At 51.6% G+C, this 23,064-nt stretch overlaps 1 protein-coding gene across 1 annotated transcript; it reads right to left on the bottom strand.

Moving 5' to 3' along the window:
* Nucleotides 1–1,138: 1,138 nt before the first annotated feature.
* FAAP100 (FA core complex associated protein 100) lies at nt 1,139–22,956 on the bottom strand. Its single transcript, XM_083727467.1, has 9 exons — nt 22,171–22,956; nt 18,674–18,792; nt 16,015–16,943; nt 11,628–11,781; nt 9,546–10,357; nt 6,776–6,912; nt 4,443–4,559; nt 3,449–3,535; nt 1,139–2,192 (listed from the first exon to the last, which is right to left on the bottom strand). The coding sequence occupies exons 1-9, from the start codon at nt 22,333–22,335 to the stop codon at nt 2,067–2,069; spliced, it is 2,646 nt and encodes an 881-aa protein (XP_083583593.1). The 5' UTR covers nt 22,336–22,956; the 3' UTR covers nt 1,139–2,066.
* Nucleotides 22,957–23,064: the final 108 nt, after the last annotated feature.

Below are 23,064 nucleotides of genomic sequence, written 5' to 3'. Positions count from 1 at the left end.
CTGCATTGGTTCCCAAATGGAAGGGATGGCTCTGTGTGACCCCTTCAACAGGCACCCTTGACCCCTGCGCTCCCTATTCATTGTGAAAGGGGGCTGCAGAGGCAGAAGCGCTCCTAGTTCGGCTCAGCTCTCACAAGCAGAGAATAGCACACAGAGAGGCTCGCTTTTGAAGGCCCGGTTTCCCCGTGAGCCAGCAGCATGGTGTAGTGGTTAGAGTGCCGGAGGAACACTTGGGAGACCAGGGTTCAAATCCTCCACTCAAGCTTCCCAAGTAGCCTTGGGGCTGTCGGCTGCTTGGCCTACCTCGCAGGGTTATTGTGAGGACAAAATAGGGAGAGGAGAACCATGCACTCCACCCTTGAGGTCCATGGAGGAAAGGTGGGATTAATAATAATAATGATGATGATGATGATGATGATGGCAGTGTAATAGGAGAGGGAGATGTAGTGGAGCTCTGCAAAAAGAAAACAGCTTCGGCCACCTCTGGGATTCAAAATGCAGGCCTGGGCAAGGAAAAAGAAAACCCAGCAATCTTTTATTTTTGTGACAACAGTCCCCCCCACCCGTCCGTTTTCAGGCTGAACCAGTAGCTTCAGAGGAGGGTGGGGAGAGGAAGTAGCCCCCTCTGCCTGAAGTGAAGCTCTCAGAGGCTCAAGGTGAAGAGACTCTACTGGGAGGTCAGAGGGTAGACATGACATCAATTATTCCCGATCAGGCAATGGGAGAGTGCTCGCATCTTTCACCCCCAAGTGTTGGAGCATTTCCTAATGGCCTTTAGTGCCGGCCAGCGAGCGCGCCGAATGGCTTCTCAATTATTCATCGGGAAAAGAGGCAGCTTTTAAAGCGGAAGCTGCATTAGCTCCATGGGGGGCGAAAGTGGGTGGGTGGGGGGTCGCCAAGCTGCCAGCAGAGCAGCAGAAAGGAAGAGGGAGACGCGGATAGGCTGCACAGCAAAGGGAGGCTGTCGTGCAGCTTTATGAAAACGGGGTGTTTTTTCTCTCGGACATGTGGCTTTTTGCAAAGGAAGGCTTAAACACACACGTGCACAACCCCCTCCCCCACAAAAGACCCCCCAGAAAACTGCCCATGCACTCCACATACCCCACAAACAACCCTGCACGAGTCTCCACCATGGAAATAAGACAAGCAAGTTGTTTATATAGAAAGGACAAATACTGGAAAAAGGAGCAAAGCGCTCCATTAGAAAAAGGGGCACCATCCGAACAGCACCCCTGAGTTACTTATGCATGTGGCATCCTGTTTTTTGAGTCTTGTTTTTCCACAGTGTTTCCGAAATACACAACACAGCTAGAGGCATAGCCCTTTTTCCCCACTGTCGGCTTGTTCGTTTTGCTCGGAAGGGAACAAAAACTCAGTTAAAATCTGCCCCCTTCCCCTCCCTCCACAACTCAACAGGCCTCCCCCTCCCACTTCACCCCCCAAACCCGCCTCCCTCCCTCCCCGCCCCCCACCCCCAAGGCCTGGCACAGCAAAGCCACTTGTCACCGAAAGCGAAAGAAGCTAAACTAGCAACGGTCCAGTGTGATTCCACAACACGGCACCCACACCCACCAACGGCACCTTGTCGGCCATCCAAGTTACACACACACACGTACACACACGCGTGACACACACACCACAGACACGCATCCACAGAGGCCGTCTGCTTGGACGGCTCTGCCTGCGTGCGAGGCTGCCAAGACAAACCAATCAGATCTGCCAGGAATGGGCAGGGATTCAGAACCCGGGGGGTGGCAGTGGTGGTGGGAAAAATCACATTGAAATGGGGCGGGTGAGTGGAGAAAGGGACAGGGGAAAAGGAGAATAAATTAAAAAAAGCCGGGTCTCCACAGAGCAGACCCAGCCAGACACCCCCTCTCCCCAGGGCATGTCCAGCTGGAATCCCCTTCCTCATCCTCCTCCCTGCCATGCCTCTGTTCCAGCCCTCGGTCCGCCTGCAAGGTGTACAGCCAGCTGCTCCCTTCATTCCACCGTCACAGGGCAAAGAGAGTATGCGCAGCCGTCCGAGGTGCACTGAAGACGGAGTGCCACGGCGCACGCCCTGCTCACAGGACCACCAGGCTGGGGTTGCGCAGCTGCTGGTAGATGTGCAAGAGCTTCTCCACCGTCGCCTCCGGATCGTTCCCCAGGCACAAGCGGTCACGCAGGGACTGTGCCTCTTTTAGCAGCACCTTCCAAAAGAAAGAGAGAGGCGAGGAGCGCAGTTGGTGTGAGAGGCAGCAGCAAAGGAGTACAGTGGTACCTTGGGTTAGGAACTTAATTCGTTCCGGAGGTCCGTTCTTAACCTGAAACTGTTCTTAACCTGAGGTACCACTTTAGCTAATGGGGCCTCCCACCGGCGCCCCACAATTTCTGTTCTCATTCTGAAGCAAAGTTCTTAACCCAAAGTACTATTTCTGGGTTAGCGGAGTCTGTAACCTGAAGCATCTGTAACCCGAGGTACCACTGTAATAGAATCATAGAGTTGGAAGGATCATTAACATAGGAAACTGCAGTTGTCCCATATGGGTCTCATACCTGCAACCTGCAACCCTGGCATTCTTGCCCTAACCAACTGAGCTAGAAGGCTGGCTTAAACAGGCAGGCTGATGTCCAATTGGTCTACCACATCCTGTGGCATGTTCCCTCATTCCTCCCCTAGACGTAACAGTCCTCCTCAATCCACGACTCGCCATTCAGCCCACTATGAACAAGGTGCCTCTCCCCCTCCCGGTTATCCCCTTTTTTGCCACCACCCCAAATTACACAAGCAGTGTAAAGTTCATTCGGATTGTAGAATCTAATTTTCTTTGCTGCTGAATTTGGGTGGGTGTGTGAGAGAGAGAAGAGAGAGGAGACAAGCCCTGAGTGAAAACCTTAGTGCCAAAGAGATTTAACATTTCCAGTTCCTGAAATCATATGGAATGCATTATAAATGTCTGCCTGAAGCCCTGGGATGAGGGGAGGGTTGAGGGACAGGGAGGGAGGAAGGAAGAGAGAAAGAAAGAGAGAGGGGGGGTTGCTAATCAAGTCAAGGAAAGCGTAAATAGAACGGAACGCAGTCACTGCCAGATTGGGTCAGCCCAACTGCCTGTCTCAACCCAGCAATTACAGAACAAGCCATAAATCCATTTGCTGTCATTTAGTCTGTCAACCTGGATTCCTCCGTTTAGGTGTCTCTGTGTGGCCTGATGCGGGCGAGAGTCAAAAGAGAAGCCCTGGTTAACTGCTCTGGGCAGAGGCAATTCCAGAGCTCAACCCAAGCAGCAAAAGGCCTGGGATTGCATGTGATTCGCCTCACCCACCCACCTCCTTTGCTGCCGCCACCACCACTCCGCTCTCCAGCCTTCCTACAACAACTCAGGCACAAATATGTGGCGCACGATCTGCTTCTGTGGCCCCTGGAACCTAAGGACACCTGGGAGACTGGGAGGGAAATGCCTCTTACCTCGTGGTTGGCTTGGATCTGGTGGAGGTATTGCACACGGATATCTGGGGGAGAAGAGTCCTCGGTTGCTTGCTCCAGAATCAGAGTCTGCATTTTTTAAAAAAAGGTGGGGGGCTCATTAAAGCAAGATTAACCAATGGAGAAATCCAGGCTCCTTGCCTTCGAATAAGAGAATCAGAGGACCCACACTTTTCAAAGATGACTGGAATGAGGCAGAACAGGGTTCCTGTTTCTCAAACCCTTTAGAGTGGAGAATAACAATAATAATATTATTTATATGTTACCCATCTGACAGTGTTGCCCCATCCACTCTGGGTGGCTCTCAACAGAATATTAAAAACACTGTCAAACAGCAAACAAAAAAACCTCCCTACATAGGCCCGCCTTCAGATGTTTTCTATAAGTCAGATAGTTCTGCATTTTCTTCACATCTGACAGAAGGGCGTGTCACAGGGCGGGTGCCACCACCGAGAAAGCCCTCAGCCTGGTTCCCTGCAACCTCAGTTCTTGCAATGAGGAAACCACCAGAAGACTCTTGGAGCTGGACCTCAGTGTCTGGGCTGAACAATGGGGATGGAGATGCTCCTTTGGGTATTCTGGGTTGAGGCCGTTAAGGGCTTTAAAGGTCAGCACCAACACTTTGAATTGTGCTCAGAAACGTACTAGGAGCCAATGAAGATCCTTTAAGACCGGTGTTATATGGTCCCAGCAGCCACTCCCGGTCACCAGTTTAGCTGCTGCATTTTGGATTAGTTGTAGTTTCTGAGTCACCTTCAAAGATAGCCCCACAAAGAGTGCCTTGCAGTAGTCCAAGCGGGAGATAACCAGAGCATGTTATCAAGATGTAATTAAAAACATCAAACATTAATAGTAAACATGTAATCTATGGCCCTCCATCCCTGACCATTCTTAGCCCATGCTGGCCAAAGCCGATGGATGCCAGAACCCCAAAACAGCATCTCTCTCCCTCCCACTTATCTGAAATCTCGGGTACCTGAATGCGCCTGACCACAGCATGGTGCAGCTGGGACATGTTTTCCATTGGAGAGCTCTGGATTATGATCTCCACCGCTTGGATGGGGCCTGCTGGGTTCAGGTCACTGACAGCCACCTGGCGGATAACGAGGACACACCATTGCCGCAAATTCATCCAAACAGTGCAAATTAAAAAGCCCAGCGGCAAAGCGCCTCACTGGTCTGTTTTCAGAAAAAGCCCACCATCCACTTCCATTTTACAGGGGATGTAAGCAGGTGGCTGGCACAGCTTGCCATATTGGTGGCGAAGACGGCATTTGGTCCCCTTGGGTCTAATATTTTGTTGCACGCTTCTGCAGATTCTGGGGGAAATTAATCATTTTCCGTCCTACCCTCTTCTACTATTATCTCTCCTCCAACCGTGGCAAGACAGTGCCCAGTAACTTCCCAGACTCCAAGGAGATGCCAGGGGAGCAGCTTTAATTAACAGATCCACAGATCGCCCACTTCTCCCCTCTCCTGAATTTACCCAGATGATGCTGAGACCCACCAAACATGGGCATGAATTGGCACCCTGGCGGTGGCCAGCTGAAAAGCTGGGCCAGAAGCCCCTGCGCCCTGCTGAAATGAGAGGGCCTGTTGTCCATGCCCCACTGAAATGCACCCCGATGAGCTTAATCCGCAAGGGCCAGCCAGAGCAGAATTAGCACGGCCACTAATCACTGCTGGCGTTATTAACGCTCCCTTGCACAAAGCCAGAGGGGCCGGGTGGTTGCCAGCGCTCCGCCACCCCCTCGGGGGGTTTACCGGCCACGGTGGCAGAGCCAGCTAGCAATTAACATCGGCTATGTGCCGCGGCAAGAGGATTAAAGGGGGGGCAGCCAAAGCTCCTGTCTGATCACCCTCCCCCTTGAAATGCGGCAGAGCTGATGAGCAAGAGAAACCCGTTTATTTAGTGCCCTGGACCAGGCTCCTGCAGTCAAGCGGTAGCAATGTTCATATCTCAGTAACTGAGGGCAAAGGAGACCAAACGCAGCTGAGCCCTTGGGTTGGGGAAACTCAGGCCTTTTCCATCTGCCCCCCCCCCCCCCGGGACTCTGTCCAAACTGGCCCACCCCCTTTCAGACTACCCCTCCCTGGCCCCATTTCCATGCCCTTATTAACAAGCACTCCTGCCTGGTTAGAATGAGTCCTTGAACTGTGATGTGTCTTGCTAGCCTGAATGGAAAAGAGAAAGGGAGAGAGAGTGTGTAATGTAGCCCACTTTACAAAGGTGGGACTCACATTTTCTGCCCTGTCCATGTTTGCCTCTAGCCCCTGGCATGCAGGCCCTGGAAGGTCTACCCAAAAGGGCTGCAAAAGGTATCCCATCCCTGGACTAGATAGAAGGCTGTTGCACACAGCATGACTTTGTAGCATCTGCCTTTGGGTAAGCTAGAGGAGAGGTGGAGAGTCTGTGGCCTTCCACGCGGTGTTGAGCTGCAACTTCTATCATCCCTGACTGTGGGATATGGGGCTGGCACTGGTGGGACTTGGGACTTCAGCGACATTTGGAGAGCCACCAATTCTCGTATGCCAGAAACCCACCCGTCTTTCCAAGGTTAAACTTGCAAGACTTTACTTTGTGAGTGAAGCAACTGAGAAAAAAATGACAGGGGTCAGAAACCAGGGCATTTGCCCCAGCAGTTTCCACTGCTCTTGTTTAATAGGTTGCCTGCCTGCCTGACACATACACACACAACTTGCTATAGGGAATTCTCCCTTACACCTAGTGCTATAGTACTCAGAAAAGGATGCTTTCAGCCCAACCTAGCCACTGTGATTCAGTTACTGCAGTGAGCATGCAGAAATTCCAGCCATGGGCTGGGTTGCTCCACCTCTCTTCTGCATATACAGCAGCACTTTCCCAACTTGGAGACAAGAGAGGGGGGTGGGGTGGGCAGGACATGCAAAGGTCTACAGATGTACCGAGGCCTGTGCAGAGCTATGGGTCTCCTCACCCCACATGTCATGCAAGGCATGCAGAAAAGCCTGGCAAAAAGCTGTAATTCAATTGCTTCAAGCTTCCTGTCCAGGTATCCCCAAGATCTCTTTTCCCTCTGCCATATTCAGGCTTCTTATAATCTAAGGTCAGGCCCCGGGATCTTATGAGGCCAGCAGAGACACTACTCCAGGTACCTGAAAGGGGGAATGCAAGATGAGAGCTTTGACCCAAGGGCAGAGGCTGCTGCTGTCAGGAACTTTTCAACATTCTAACCCAAACCACGCCAGGTTCTGGCTTGGCCAAGGTGCCCGCAGGAGGATAACCCTACACCCGTCTCCCTTAGGCCCAGCCCACGACTCATGCCTTGCCTCTCGGATGTTCAACTGCACTTCGCCTCCATCTGGGGCCAGCCCCCGCACGGCTGCTGCATCCTGGCTCTGCAGGGCGTCCGCCTCAGCGTTCTCCGCCAGCAGCCATCGTAGCACAGCACAGCAGAGCGAGACATCTGAGCAGCGACAACGGAGAAGAAGAGCAGACACCATCATTAAGCACGTGTGAATTGTGGGCGGCTCACAGGTGCCATCGACTGCACCTCTCCCCGATTTCCACCCTGCACCAAACACCTGAAGCGCCTGGGAAGCTGCTGGCCAGGATTATTTGCCGCAGCAGCACAAGGCAGGGCTGTTCCCGATGCAAATTAACAGGGAGCGCGAAAGACCCCATAGCCCCGCCGGTTCTTCTGATTGTCCCGCAGTGCAATATGGCAGGGGGCAGAATATTTGCAAGCCAAGCAAAGGGGTGATTTGATACTGGTTGCCAACTTGGTGGGGTGAAAGGAGCGGCCACTTGCAGCAGACGGTCCAAGGCTAGGGCACACACCTGGTTTGTAGGCAAAAGACCCAATCCCAAATTTAATGCTTCGCAAAAGCACATGTGCCTGTCCCAGGCTGCTCTCCTGGCTGCAGGTGCAGCAGCTCAAAAGGCACCCCACCTTAGCTGGCAGGAGCTGGATCCACAGTTCCAGCAGATGGATCAAGGGAACCCCCAGATCCTAATCTCGCCACCACGGCCATCATTCTTGGCAAAGGCATTTGAATCTTACTACGACAACAACCCAACCCAATGAGGACAATTATGCAAATTTATACCCAGCGTAATTAACTGTAAATACAGGATTTGATGCTCCTTGGGGAAAATATTTTTGCTTGTTTTGGCAAACCTTGCACGCCAACCTTGGCTGGAAGTAGGATCTGCAGACTGGGAACTACAGATGAGGAGGGCCATCCTGCGGTTTTTTTTTGCTAGTATGTGCCAATGGCGTTATCATTTCTTTACTTCAAAGCCCCCTTTTTTCAAATGGGGAAAAGGTGCAGGTCCAGGTGCAACTCCTCGCTTGGCAGCAGAGTTTTCCCTACCCTGCTGAAGAATTTGGGAATCATTTTCAAACTTTAGGGTGCTAGCATGCAGCACTAAATCAGGGAAGAGAGGAAGACCCAAGTTTGCCTCTCTGGTTTGATGTAACTATGGTTCCATAAAGGATTCTGCAAGGATCATCCACCAACAATTGAAAAGCTTCACTGCAGAGTTGCCTGGCCTTAAAATTAGCTGCCTTCATACTTAATAATAATAGATAATAATTTTGTTATTTATACCTCGCCCTTCCTGGTTCAGAAAACCGGGCTCAGGGCGGCTAACAACAAATTTAAAACACTTAATTGTGATACAACAAAAAACAGCATAAAATACAGTATAAAAGCATGAATAACAATAAATTCAAAGTTCAAAAATCAATTTGGGGAAAAATCCATCCAATAAACATTAGATGGTCACTAGGACTAGCTGGCTAAATTAGTCCTACTTGGGCCAGCGAGGAGACCAGGGAAGAATTGGCTGTGGGATCCCAAAGCGGGTAATTTCATAAAAAGGGGAGGGGGAGGGAAGGAAGGGGAATAAAAGATCAGGCTAAATTCAAATTGAAAGCCAGGCGGAATAGCTCTGTCTTACAGGCCCTGCGGAAGGAGGTTAAATCCTGCAAAGCCCTAGTCTTATGGGACAGAGCATTCCACCAGGTCGGAGCCATCAGTGAGAAGGCCCTGGCCCTGGTGGGGGATAGTCTGACTTCCTTAGGGCCCGGGACCTCTAAACTATGGTTATTCATTGACCTTAAGGTCCTCTGCGGGGCATATTTAGGTGGTGCTTAGAAAAGTTGTTTGGGGTCCTGCAAGGCCAACAGCTCACAAGCAGAATAATAATCTTCTTCCAGTATCAGTTCTAGGCTTAGCACAGAATACTCAACCTAGGAAAGTCTTTCTCAAGGGACATATGCCCCCGGGGATACCTTCACAAGAACACCCCCGCTGTAGCACTGATTTCTCTGGAATTCAAAGTAATGAAAAACACCCAAACTAAGGAATAAACATGGCCACATGCTACTCATTAACAGCCAGAGGATGGGTGTCTTCTGAGGTTGTTTTTAACCAGCCAGGGTCAAGTGGGCTCCTGCAACAACATCCTTGGAAATGAAGGTATGAGCACAAACCCAGCATTTTCTCTACAAGGTTTGTTGTGGGTAGACGGCCACTGTGAGTTTTAAGTAAAACTGTTTCTACACAGCTTGCCTTTGGCCTGGAGACAGAGCCGGAGCCAAAGCCCGAGTCGGGCAGCTTGCATTATTTTCCTCTGCGCCAGGAGGGGTGAGTTGGCAAACAGAACAGCCCAAAGGCAGATATAAATGCCGTTTCCAAAAGAGAGGCTAAAGCAGGGGCTGGCCAAGTGAGCTGCCAGATCTGGGTGAGGACACCCTGAGGAAGCATATGGGAGTTGCTCTGAACTCCTTTTGGAGGACGAGAGGGGCTGTAAACGGGATGCGACGAAATAAAACGACAGCTGGCCACACGTTGCTGCCCAGGGACGGGATAAAACCAGCCCATTGACAAGGAAGCTCCCTATCATGCAAACAGCCTCATCTGCACGCAAAACAAGCCACTTCTTCCAGCATGTGTGTTTGTGTGTGTGTGTGTGTGAATAAGCATTTATGAACTGCCAATGCAGGTGGGCTCAGCAGGCGCTAAAAACCCTCACCAGGGAGAGGCAGAGAGAAAGGAAGGAGGTCAGCGGTAACCCCAAAGCATCACACACCTGCACAGAAGTCCTTCAGGGTGGTTCTCAGCAGCTCAGAGGACACCTTGATGGAGGCCACGGAGGGAGCCAAGTACGCCTCTCCCAGAGGGCCGAGAGCTCTTGGGACCAGCTCGCCGCCGCCGCCTTCGACGCTCTCGAGGTCAGACTGCATCTGGGACAGCTTCAGGAAGGTGTCAAGGGGGTCTGGAGGGAGGGGGAGAGCAGCTGCAGGAGGGGAGGCTTCAGAGATGCTGCCGTTGGTGGCGCCCAAGCGGAGGCACTGCAGGAGGTCAATGGTGACTTCCTTCAGGGGCAGGCAGATGCCCTCTCTGTCCGGGGAGAGGCCCGTGGAGTCGTCGGAGAGCAGGTCGTCCAGCAGGTCGGTGGACTCTGAGACGGTGCCCAGGATCTCCCGCAGGCTGTAGTAGAGGGAGCAGGAGACCATGAAGGGCAGCTCCAGCTTGGAGCCCTCGGCGGGGCCCAGCGGGAGTGTCACCTCCGTCTTGTTCCCGGGGAGGAGCTGGTCTATGGGGAAGGTGTAGGTGGTGGCAGAATCGGACGAGTCCTCTTCGAAGTCGCAGGAGCTGGCGAAGAGCTGGACGCAGAAGGTCCAGCCACGCTCCAGGGTGCACTCACTGGCGTTCTCCAAAACGCAGGAGACCGCCAAGCTGTCCTGGACCAGGATGTGGCTCCAGTGGGTGGTGATGGTGCAAGTGATGGGCTTCTGGTTGCTCTGGCCGGACAGCAAAGCCGCACTCACGTTCATCACCTGGTTCAGACACGTCAGAGCGCGGTTCTTCTGGTCCACGACCTTCTTCAACGATGACACTCTGCAGAGACCGGGGGCGGGGGGGGGGGGAGAGAAACGCAGTCATGCCGGCACTGCTAGTGGAGCCTGCAGGTCCTAACGGATTACAGGGAATGCCTAGAGCTGGCATGGATACACACACAAAAGGAAAGACGAATTAACAGGGGGCCAAAGGCACTTGCCTGCCAGAAATGAACATGCACAGGAAATCCTCTGCAAGAACACTGCAGAAAACAAGAACCGCCACTCTCCTTTTGCCCAGCCCTGCTGCTTTCCATGCCTTTTCTTCAGGTGGGGCAGGGGAAATGGGTGTGATCCGAAAAAGGCTACCTGCTGTACAAGCACACCCAGGGTTCAAAATCATGCAGGGAGCCTGCAAACTCTCTGTTTTAGTCCCCAGTTGCAGACAATGGTGGAGCCCAGCCAACAGAATTAAATGAAGGGCTGCATGCCCAAACAGAGCTATAATTGCCAACCTGTTTGCAAGGCACCTGTGGCCAGCTTTTGATCCTTGGATGTTGCTATCAGATTGCCAAAGCTGACCTCCCCATACCAGTTTCTGAGGAAGGAGAATCCCGTTGGCATTGCAAGATGTTCATATGAAAACACCCGGTGTGTTGCGGCTGCGAGGCTTTTACATGCACAAAGATGGAAGGCTTCATTATTACCAACAATGGAAGAATGGCTGCTAAAACTAACAGACTTGGCTGAGATGGCGAAATTAACATGGTTGATACGAAAAAAGTCATTGTTAACATTTGTTAAAGGTTGGAATCCTCTCATAAACATTTTGCGTGAAAAAGAAAATGAAAGAACAGTGTTAGGATTTGAGGGTTGAAGATAATGTTTGTTTGTAGAAAATGACTTCACTGGGTGTTATACTGGGGTGGATGAAGTGAATATTGTTTATATATAGTGGACAAAGAATCGGAAGTCCCTTACCTTCTGAATTTTATTTGTCATTTGTCTCTCTCTTTTAACCTCTTTTCTAGTTCTTTTTCTTTATTTCTCTCCCTCTCTTTCTTTATTCCTTTCTCCACCCCCCCAAAAAAAACCCCACTCTGCCTCACTTTATGTTTTTATTTTATTTAGATCAAAGTCTTAGCTTGGACCCCCCCCCCCAAAAAAAGGAAAAAAGATATTTGATACTAAGTTTTGCATTTTTCTCTATATGAACTAAGAAAAAGGAAAGGAAAAAACACACAAAGCATCTGGTGTGTGCAGTATGTTGTGTGCATGAGGGACAGAGAAGGGAGGGAGGCAGAGGGAAGCAAATACCAGACAGCTCCTACCTTTCAGAGACATGGCCTATCCCAGACAGCAGCTCCTTGATCCTCTGCCCAGCTTTGTCAGGGTTCATCTTGAAAGGCTGCGTATCATCTGGGCTGCACAAGCCGCAGGTCATGAGGCGGCCTTTGGCAGATAATGCCAGAAGCTCAGACTCACCTGAGGAAAGAAACGCACACAAGAGATGGAGACTGGGGCAGTGGGTGGGGTGCTAGAAAACGGCTTCAGGAGGATGTAGGCCTCACCTCAACCACCCTTAAGGTTTTCAGCAGAACCTTGAGACCTACCAATCAGAGAGCCAGGTGCAAAAGTCATACACTTTGGAACAAAGCAGGGATGTTGTCGGATTCCCAGCTCCCATCAGCCCCAGCCAGAATGGTCATTGGCAGGTCAGGTCCTAGCTGACCTAACCAGAAGGAGGAGGAGTATCAGGAAGAATGGACAAAATTTAATGATTATGTAGTTAAATATGTCAAATTAAATTAATTGGAAATAGCTTGCAGGTACTTGATTAGCTTAGGAGTTTATATAAGTTAAGTGATGAATTATTATGTTTAATTTCGAATTGAAAAGATATAAGGATGTTAAATGATTAAGTTAAGTTTATAAGAATAATGATTTGGAAAACCGTTAAAAGGATATGCATTGAAATTCAACCAAGGGGAAGAGAGGAAGTCCCATAATAATGTTAATAAGTGTAATTTTAATAAGAGTAAGATTTATGTTTGTTTGTTTATAATTTTGTGAAAACCAATCAATTTTTTTGAAGAAAAAAAAACAGAATGGCCATTGGCAAGGGATTATGGGAGCTGCAGTGCAAGGGCAACACCCACACAGAAGCGGAGCTAGCTGCTCCAGAACCCGGAGCGGTGCACCTGGGGGTGGGGCCATGGGGCAGGGCGTGCGTCCCAGGGGGCTGCTTCCTGGGTGGGGGCGGGGCCAAGCTGCACGACTTTGCCAGCAGCCTTCCTCCCTTCCCTCTTCCTTTTGACAGCTCGGGCTCCCCTCCCCAGGAAGCAGCCCAGGAGCAGGGGGCGGGGGCAATGGCACACCGCCCACCTGTGACTCCCAAGCCTCCCCCGAGCCGTCAAAATGAAGGGGAAAGGCGGGAATGCCGCCAGCAAAGCAGCGCAGCTCTGCCCCTTCCCCCAACAGTTCGGGGTATGCTTAGGAGACGCCGGCGTGCGGTGTGCCAAATGTCACCCCCCTCAGTGATGACACCTGAGGCGGACCGCTCCCACCGCCCCTTCCCCCACAGGCTCTCCATCTCTGCAGTGAGGAATCCTGAGTCCACCATTTTGTTTTGAGCATCAGGGCTAAACTGAGATCGCAATTCTTCCAGACAGTAACCTACGCCCAGCTTTGCCTACTGCTTTCTTTATTTCAGCAGTATATTTCTGGGGTGTGTGTTTCATTTTGTTGTAACTGTTGGGACTCATGAATCCCTGCCATCCTGAGATCCAGCAATAATCCCCCATCGAGTTTCTTGCCCATGCTTGGTCTAGAATTCCAGTACAGTGGTACCTCAGGTTACAGATGCTTCAGGTTACAGACTCCGCTAACCCAGAAATAGTACCTCAGGCTAAGAACTTTGCTTCAGGATGAGAACAGAAATTGCGTGGTGGCGGTGTGGCGGCAGCGGGAGGCCCCATTAGCTAAAGTGGTACCTCAGGTTAAGAACAGTTTCAGGTTAAGAACAGACCCTCGGAATGAATTAACCGGAGGTACCACCGTACTGGGGCTTCAGGGGAAGAAAGGTAAGTCAGACAAGAAGCCTTGCCGAAGCCATATTTTTTTAAAAAAAAAAGGGGGGGGGAGGTCTGAAAAACACTGGAGTGCTAATCATGAGGCTGCAATTTCCTATCTGCACGCAGGAGCAGCTGCAAGGTGTGGTGAGGAAGACCATGAACCTTATGAGACTGTGCTGAATATTCGGGAGCCGCCACGGCTGCATCAGTGGGAACAAAGCAAATTCGGAAGTTGCCACGCCCCTCACTAGGAAACCGATCACAGGGGGGGGGGTGGAAAGCGATGGAACCAGGGGGGAGTGAGAAAGATGCAGAGCCGCCCTGGGGACCAATCAGGAAAGGGAGCCAAAGGAAGGGGGAAAGGATCCTTGCCGCTGATGCATCAGCCACCTTGCTACAAAGGCTCCTTGCTGCCAGGCAAACTGTGCTCCCTTATCCAGGGGAACAGGCAGGCACAAGCGGCTTCCCGCTGCTTGGTCCCCACAGAGGATCGCTGTCAGGAGTGATGCTGAAGCGAAGTGACAGGCAGCCGAAGGGGGGTGGGCTGCGAGAGCACGGAGAACCCGCTTCCGAGAAGAGTTCGGCAGCACTCGGGAGAAGACGTGCACACTCACACATACATGCTCCCTGCAGAATCCTGTCTCGGCTGAGCACAGGGGCCAGATGGCCTCTTTTCACTTGGTTCTGTGTGGCCGCGTTGTTCTTCAGTTTTGTTCCATCTCCCGATTTGCAAGCTCTTGAGATGAGAGAACTGGCCTGCGGGCAGGGTGGTGTCCGAACAGGACATGGGACAAGGCTACGGGCAAAATCTGCCTCCCTGAGATCTTCAGGATTCAATTAAGAAACCAACAAACCTAAGGTCCTAGTTCTCATGAGGGCACGTGCCCTGTGTCAATGCTATTTTGTCTGCCCTCTCAGCCAACGCCATCTTCCTTTCCTGCTCAGTTCAACATCTAGCATACGAAAGACATTTCCAGCGTTGTAGAAACCCAAATATTCACAATGAAGTAAACACTGTAATTCTGAGTCTGGGCAACATCCCTGATGCTGCCCTGATGGGAAGAGTGGGTGCAAAGAGCCCCACACTTCTTAATCCCATCCTGGCAGGCTAAGCGGCCCCACTCCTGATCTGCTCTGAAGGCAAGAGACAAATGGCAGCCACTGAGCCTTTATTGATCCTCGTCGAGGGCGAGAGGAAGGCTGCTTCCTGCACACAGGATATTAATGCCTCTTGCATGGTGAGCAAGCACAATGCAGCTGTTCCACACAAGAAAAAAAAAAACCCAGACTCTGAATGGCTACAGCGTTACAGAGCCATTTTGCCAGAGGAGGCAGAGCTCCTGAACTGCCATTCAATTCCTTCTGCTTCTCTTAGCGCCTGGGGTTGCTCTGTGCTGGCCCTAAGCTCCCCTCTGTGCAGGATGCTGAAGAAAGAGAGAACCGTGGCACCCTGGAGCCAGCGCAGGATGGGCACAGCTTCTGCCGGAGGCCTTCGTGTCTCTCTCTCTCTCTCTCTCTCTCTCTCTCGAAGAAGAAGAAGAAGAAGAAAGCAGGCCTTGGGATGAGGCTGGAGACATGCAGGCAGGCAGGCTGGCAGGCAAATGTTTCCATTTTCTCCTCAGAACAAGAGAATTCCCCACTCCTTGAGTGGCTAGGCCCAACTTGCGGGGCTTGGCATGAATGGCTCACAGGGAAATGGGGGCCTTAAGGAGGGATGGTAGCAAAGGAGAACTTTGGGGCAGACCCTGAAGATACGGCCCCACACTCGCTCTCAGGGGGCCACAGGTTGCTTCATCGGCAAAGGCCCCACCTTTGGCCAAAGCCTGCAGCCTGGGGATGACCTGGGACCATGCTGGCTGTAGCTCACCCACAGCATGCTAAGGCTCAGAGTGTGGTGGGGGCTGAAGGAGCTTGCTGACAGGGACTGTGGGCAGGGGCAAGAGTCTCCAGAGCCCTGAGCAGCAGCTAACGTTGTTGAGGAGAAGGGTGGGAAGCACTTGGGAAAAGGAACAGGAAAGTGGGCACAGCAAGGCCCCAAGCTTCCGCCCAGAGTCACAAGACTGTCTTCCTTTGCCCGGCCCCTTTCCTATTTCTGTATTGGCAACTGAAAGGGCTGCAAGTGGCTCTCTCAGGGCCACATCTGGCCCAGGAGGCTTGTCTGCCAGCATAAGGACAGATTTAAAATAAGTCTGGTCTGTTTGTGGACCCAAATCCCACCCCCATTGTTCTCTGGCCTGTTTGTGGAGCCAAATCCCGTCCCCATTGGTTCTCTGGCCTGTTTGTGGAACCAAATCCCATCCCCATTGGTTCTCTGGCCTGTTTGTGGAATCAAATCCCATCCCCATTGGTTCTCTGGCCTGTTTGTGGGCCCAAATCCCATCCCCATTGGTTCTCAGGCTTGTTTGTGGAACAAATCCTGCCCACATGACAGAGAGCCAATGGTGTCGCAGAGTAGTGCAGACCTGATGTAAGGAGTGGGAGGGACAACAGCCAGGCCCCAGCTAAGGTGCATCCTGGCCACCACTTCCTCACAACTCATCCGCCTTCATCTCACCATTTACAAGCAGCCATTTTGAGGGCTGCATGCCCAAGTTATTCCTGATACTTTAAGCCCACAGAGTAATTCCCTGACACATTGCAGTACCTTCCGACTCCCGGGAAGACAAGGAGAGCGCCACCACACTGCAGATGCTCAAGCTGGCGGGAGACAGAGCGGACGGAAGGGTCCCTGCCGCGTCCTCCACTTTCTCGGCCTCCGGGATGTTGCTGTCCAAGTCGACGGCATAGATGTCGGAATGGGTGCTGTAGTACATGCGGCTTCCCCCGCTACACGCCGCACACAGGACGGGCCCCTGCAGGCAATACTCTCGGAGCTCCGGGACCTTGACTTCCTCTCCCTGAGCCGCCTTGATGGCCACCATTTTGCCATAGTGACCCAGCGCCACGACACAGTCGCAGCCCAAATCTCCGTAGGCGGGCAGCTCCTCTGCCTCTGGGGACCTCCGCTCTGTCCTCAGGGCCCCGATGAAGACAACCGGCTCCTCCAAGTGGTGGAGGATCTTGACGGGCGAATCTTCGCAACTGCGGTTGTCGGGAGAGCTCAGGGCCTTCAAGGGCACGGAGCAGAGCTGCCCGTCTGGGAAGCCGCAGAGGATCATGGGAGAATCCAACATGGCGGCATCGACGCCAAAGAGGAGGCTGAAGAGAGGCTCTTCCAGCACAAAGCCCCCCGAGTGGCGCAGGCCTTCCTTGTGGTCGGTGGCGCTGGGGGATGAGGCGCAACACAGGACGGGGAGGAAGTGCGCCAGAGACAGGTCCCCGTCGTTGTTGGTGCTGGTGGTGATATCCACATGGCTTATCGGTTGGCGTGGCAAGTTCCCCCGGTCCTCAGGGCCCGGGAGGTTGTGTAGGTTCATGCACCACTTCCCCTGGACTTGCGAGAGGGTGACCAGGACGTCGTTGAGCAGCGTGAAGGTGCAAAGCGTGGCGTCGGGGAAGGTGCAGGTGTCGGAGCCCATGGGGAGGACGCTGGAGAAGCAGTCATTTTCCTCGCTGTCTGCCCGCTTCGCTAACCTTCAAAGCAAACAAGGGAAAGCTCTCAGCGGAGCCAAAGGGTATAGCTCAGAAACAAAGGTGGAGGTGGCAGTGATTCACAGAGCTGAATTCGGGAGCAGCCAGCTAGGTAAAGGAGAGGGAAGCTACTGCTCTGGAGGGAGAGCAAACCCCCCCTCCCTCCACTTAACCCTTTTGCTGCCCTGAAGACTCACAAAACAGCTTGGGAAGATGGGGAACTGTGGCAGAGAGGCACAAGAAGGCAAACAGGCACCTCAGATGCAAAGCAGGAGAACCACAAATAGGACAGTGGTTGCCCCAAAGGAGTGTGTGGTGCCCAACTGAATCACTGCATGCAAGGAACAACTTCTGCAAGTGGAACAGGACTCCCTCTTCCTCTCCTTGCCGCTGCCCAAATTGGCTCCGGAGGGTTGGAGGACCCCCCCCCCGAGTCTTATTGGGGAGGGGGGCCTGGAGGGGAGAGGCAAAGAGGGGAAATTCTGCTCAGGAAAGATGTCCTGCAGATGCAATGATTTCGTTGGCTGCAACTCAAAGGGATTCAGACTGGGGCTGCAGCATTGGGGAGGGAGAGGTTTAATACCCACCCCTCACCATTTTCCCATTTAGAAACTGTACCATATGGCAAAATGGAGAGGTGGCAATTTTAACTAGGCAAAAAGGTACAGAGGGAGTGGAGAATGCTAAAGACTAGCTTCCCTAGTGCTGCAAACACAAACATTACCACCCCTTTTTCTGGCTGCTATTACCATTAAAAAAAAATACTGACTGAGGTTGCTGCTGTGTGGGCCAATTCTCTGCCTGAAAACTGCAGATACAGAGTCAGAGCAATTGGTCCATCTAGCTCAGTAATAATAATAATAATGATTATTTTATTATCAAGCTGTGCTTGTTCTTCCTTATTATTAAACCGAAGAGCTGGAAGGGACCCTGAGGATCATCCAACCCAACCCCCTGCAACCCAGGAATATTCAGCTGACCCATACGGGGATTGAACCCGCGACATTGGCGTTATCAGAACTACACTCAAACCAACTGAGCTATTCTATTATTATGCACCATAAAACATGTTCTTAACGTTGTACAGTGCCCTGAGATCTTTCGATAAAGGGCAGAATAATAATAATAATAATAATAATAATAATAATAATAATAATAATAATAATTGCTACACTGGCTGGCAGTGGCTTTCCAGGTTTTCAGATAGGACACCTCTTCCAGCCCTACCTGAACCCAAGACCTTCTGCATGCAAATCAGATGCTCTACCGCTTTATCTTAAAAAGCAGAATGAAGAAACTACAAAATGACAGTCGGTAACCGTGAAAGGGCCACAGGGAGAAGTGTAAAAACACACAATTCTGTATGTGAATACTCAACTAAGTATTCAAGCCCAACTGAGCCCACTGGGACTTACCCACAGGTAAGTGGGTACAGGACTGCAATATAAACATGACAAATGAGTGGGTCTGTTTGGATCATGTCACTGAAAAAGTTCTAAGTCTGGTAAGGAAGAAGATAGTCTGGTCGCCAACATTGGTGGCAACTTGATCATTAATTCCTAAGAAATCTCCGTTTCCAAGGATGTGAGAACAGTAAGCATAGAGTAGGAGCCATTCCTTGATAGCCCAGGCCTTCCAGCCCAGACCACTAATCCAGCCTTGTGGAAGAACCTGGAGCCCTCAGAAACAGGTATGAAACACCTGCCAGGTAATGCCCTCACCCTGTCTCTCACCTGCTTTGGTAGTCCAAGGAAACACAGTAAATGCCAACTCCAGCGCACAGGATATAGAGCTGCTGGTGGAGAGGCAGAAGCTCCACGTGCCAAACTTGATCGGGGAACCTGTAGACAGCCTAGGAAGGAAACAGGCCAAGGAAAGGGAAAGGAGAAGGTCTTAGAAGGTCTTCAGTAATCCTACAAGGGAAGGAGGGCACTGGGAGCCACCTCTAGAACCCCATCCCCTGGTTGAGACACATTTTGACCCCGCAGGAAGGCCAGGTCTATGGACACACACCCAGAGCAGGCTGTTGATCATCTAAAGCAGTGTTTCCCAAACTTGGGTCCCCAGCTGTTTTTGAACTACAATTCCCATCATCCCTAACCACTGGTCCTGCTGGCTAAGGATGATCCATGGAGACCCAAGTATGGGAAACACTGGTCTAAAGTGACCTAATATAAACCTTCTTCACTCCAAAGAAGCCAAAATGGCAGAACACCAGTCTTGCTTCTTCATGACTGCTAAAGCCTAACACATAAGATTGGCCACTAAGAGAAAAATAAACGATTGGCAATCTCCTGCGTTAGTAGCAGCAGCCTGGCATGGTGAAAATTAGGAAGTGGAGCTTTGCCCGTCATGAAGACACAATGGAAGAAGCTTCACTTTAATTCATCCACGCTGCTCTGCGGTCAAAGGTGTGGGTGCAAAGCCAGTACAAAGTCAGCACCTGTCTGCTTTCAAAGGTGCCACGCAGTTCATTTGAAAATAATCAATAGAATCACAGAATCGTAAGGGGCCATCTAGTCCAACCACCTTGCAAAGCAGGAATCTTTTGCCCAACGTGGGATTCAAACCCACAACCCTGAGGTTAAGAGTCTCGTGCTCTATACTGACTGAGCTATCCCAGAGCTTCCCCATTGTAATAACACAAGGGGTGGGGTTCACCTAACACATCTCATCAGTTGAAGCCAATGCAAGAGGCCTCCCCACCCCGCTGCTCCCACACGCCCCAAAATCATCTTTCCATCTGGCAGGCTGCAATTCTTGAGCACGCCGAACGTTTGTAACAGTGCAACGTTGGGTTCCACCCCAAGGGTACCGTGGGAATTTCTCCTCCAAAAGCTGTAGCCACAAGAAAAAGAAGCAAGTTTCCCAGGAGCATCTATTACCTCCTGTATCCTATCCTGAGTCTGGCCAGACACAACATCCTCTGGGTACCATTCCGTATACCCAGTGGTGTGTCATCCGAAGCCGTTATGTCTGCACACACTTTGATTTAACATAGCCTTCCCTCACATAAATCAGCAGGATCTTATTTTTCCCCTCTCTGCCGAGGATGTACAACTCCTGCCATTTTCTCTGAGGAGCATCCATTGCAATAAGCGGAGTTTATATTATCTAGCAGTCTATATGTAATTCCTCATTTTAAGCTGCTAGCAGTTGCCATTGCTGCTGCGCTCTGCTGATGAACAAGTGACATATTTCATGCAAGATGGGCCTCCATTTCGGGAGCGAAGGAGCAGGCAGTAGCCCCACGTGCCTGTCTGCAGTAAAAGCTGCAACAGCAATTCGGAGGATTGCAAAGTGAGCACCTTCTTAAGGATGAGAAATCTGGCAAACGCTAGATGTTCCAGCATCACATGCGATCTGGGGAATCAGCAGCATTAAAAGGAAGAAGTGTTAACCCGTTTGTGACCTACTTCTCTGTGCAAGAGAATAGTGTGGGAGGCTGAGCCAGATATTACCATAATCACGGGCTCCTTAGAAACAATCAAGGGAATAAATTAAAGGGATACATTTAGCATAGTGCTAAGGCTTGTCATGGGCCCAACAGGCAGTAACAGGGGGAAATGATAGAATCCCTACGAAAAGACTTCAGTCGCTCAACGACAGGGACGATAGACAGTGCAAATGAACAGAACAAAGAACACCCCATATTTTACAGTTCTAAACTTTGGTTTAACAGAACTACCCCCAGAGGGTAGAAGCAGATTTCTATCTGACAGATGACACACACAAAAACAAGCCCAGACCACCACAGGCAGATGTCAAAAATTGGATGCCATATGTAAGTCGATTATGTAGTACAGACAACCGACCTGCTGCAAAAAAAGGCTGCTAAGAGTGAGAGAGTGAATTGGAAAGTCAGCAGAAGACCTAATTGAGGATTTAGATGCTTAAGCCCAGGTTGGCACATCAGGGAGCCTTGCCTGTCAATTGCACATGAGACAAACATCCAAAAGCCACAGGTGGTTATGTTGAGATGAGGCGTCCAACAGGTAATATACAAGATCCTCTGCAGAACCAATCCCCAAATCATTATGTAATCTTATCACAGAAATAAAGGGATGGGGAGGGGAGGAACTAGGATGCTCCGTCTCATGCTACAGTTGCCGAGGCAAGCAGGTGACAAGGCACACCAAATCTGGATGTGTATCCATTTCACTCTGCTTCTTGCTCTAAACGCCTATGCACATCTGCTTGGAAGCTTGCAAAGCAAACCTAGATTTGGTCCCAGAAAAGGTACTGGCTACAATTCAGTGGCTGAACAGATGTACAGAGCCTGGCACTCTGTTCTCTTCCATGAGCACATGAATACATATGTGTAAACTCTCTTCACACCAGGCATAGTGAACATGTAACCCTTGAGAGGTTGTTGGGATTCTCAGTTCCCATCAGCGCCAACCAGCACAGCTATTAGGAATGATGCGAGCTGTGGTCCATCAACACCTGGAGGGCTACAGGTTCCACATCCCTGGTGCACACAGCAAAGTTCGTGCAAGTCCAGGGCTTTGGTTCTCAACCGTCTCTCAACCAGATCTCCTAGAGAAATGCCAATTGCTCTGTCACAATACAGCCATAGTCTTCTTCCTCTGAGCACAATGGGGGCAGCGGGGAGGGGGGGAATAGAAATGTTCTATTAAAACATAACCGTGCATACAGCGATACCTTCCCCACCCTCTGGGGTATATGCTTAAAATGCAACACTTGGGTTTGCTGTGAAGTCACCAAAGGGTGGATCGGTGCAGACACACAAAACACACAGCTAGATCTTCTGCCCATGCATAAAAGCAGCCAGCAGCTGTTGCCACCTTTCTAAGGGGCGATGAACAAAAAAAAGGACCACACAGAAACTGAACTACCAAGACGGTAGATCAAGCTTTTACTTTGCTGGCGAACTGACCTCTCACATTCCCCAAAACGTTATGTGGCACACAAAATCTGGGTGCCTAAAACTGTGGGGTTTTCCCCTGCACTCCGATGGGGCAATTTTAGACGAGGTTAGCAATTAGAAGCAAGGCGAGGAAGCAATTCCAGATAAATTCGTGCAGCCTGCAGATGTGTGACATCCTGTGCACCTGCCATTAGCGTTTCAAAGAGTTTGCATCAAGGGGGGGGGATGTTCTGCCTGCCTCACAGCATCTGACCCAGTTTCTCCGCGCGTGTCCCCCACCCCACCCCCTGTAGCAAAAGGGACCAATCTGGGTCAGCAGAATCAAAGGCCCCCGCTTACCTTCATCAACCTCCCCTCTTGGTCGTAAACGTAGACGAACTCGGTGCCGTTGGAGAGGTAAATCTGGTTCTCATGGCACAGCACGCGGGGCTTGCCAGCCGCCAGCCCCCCCACCGGGCAACAGAAGCCCGCCAGGTAATCCACCCGGTGCCCCACCTGTGCCATGACGACGATCCCCCCCGGTGCCAGCCTGGAAAAGGGACGCGGAGGAGGACACGCATGCAGCAGCAGGGTCGGGCGAGGAGGCGAGAGTCTTGCCTGGGGCGGCCCCTTTTCTCCTTAAAACACGTGGGGGGAGGAAGAGGAGGAGGAGAACCAACGATGGAGGCGCCCTCCCCTGCCACACAAAGGGACCAGCCTACCTGGGCGAGGCGAGCCCACCCCGACGTGAGCACCCTCCCCTCTTTCTTTCAAGGGAGGGGGGAGAGAAAGGGGGATGAATTAGAAACCCACACGGGGGTGGGAGGGAGGGGAGGGGGCAAGCCCCACCAGCACCCCTCCCACGGAGACAACAAAAGCCAGTCCCAATAAGGTAAAAGGGAGAGGGGGGAACCAATACGCCCCAATGGGGGATCTAAGCAACCAGTTCCCACGCAGGCGAGCGATTCAGCCCCGCTTTCGCTTTCCACCCGCCCCCCCAGCAAAAGGGGCGGGGTTGTTACTGTGGCCCCGCCTCCGCAGCCCACCCCCCGGGGCGCCGCCGCTGGTCTAATGCCCCCAGCAGCTGGCGGGCGCGGGCGGCACCTCCCCTTCCAGGCTCTCCCCGTCTCTCGTCTCCTCGCCCTGCGACTGCCTGTAGCGGGAAGGGATGGTTTACGGCATGCCGCAAAAAAATATTAAAAAGGGCGGAGTGGGGGGGGAGTGAAGAGTAGGCTCTGCGTTGCTAGGGGGGCG

This window comes from Podarcis gaigeae (assembly GCF_964106915.1).
Source record: "Podarcis gaigeae genome assembly, chromosome: 2".
In the NCBI taxonomy this organism is placed as follows: domain Eukaryota; kingdom Metazoa; phylum Chordata; class Lepidosauria; order Squamata; family Lacertidae; genus Podarcis; species Podarcis gaigeae.
Note: the sequence above shows the minus strand (reverse complement) of the source record. Positions and strands in the feature narration are given on the sequence as shown.

Bases quoted from the DNA above. Each gene is read 5' to 3' on its own strand.
- FAAP100 (XM_083727467.1), bottom strand. From the start codon at position 22,335: ATGGCACAGGTGGGGCACCGGGTGGATTACCTGGCGGGCTTCTGTTGC. The intron at 18,793-22,170 runs GTAAGCGGGGGC...TTTCCTTCCTAG, and splicing joins AAGAGGGGAGGTTGATGAAG to GCTGTCTACAGGTTCCCCGA. The intron at 11,782-16,014 runs GTACTGCAATGT...TTCTTTCCTCAG, and splicing joins GTCTTCCCGGGAGTCGGAAG to GTGAGTCTGAGCTTCTGGCA.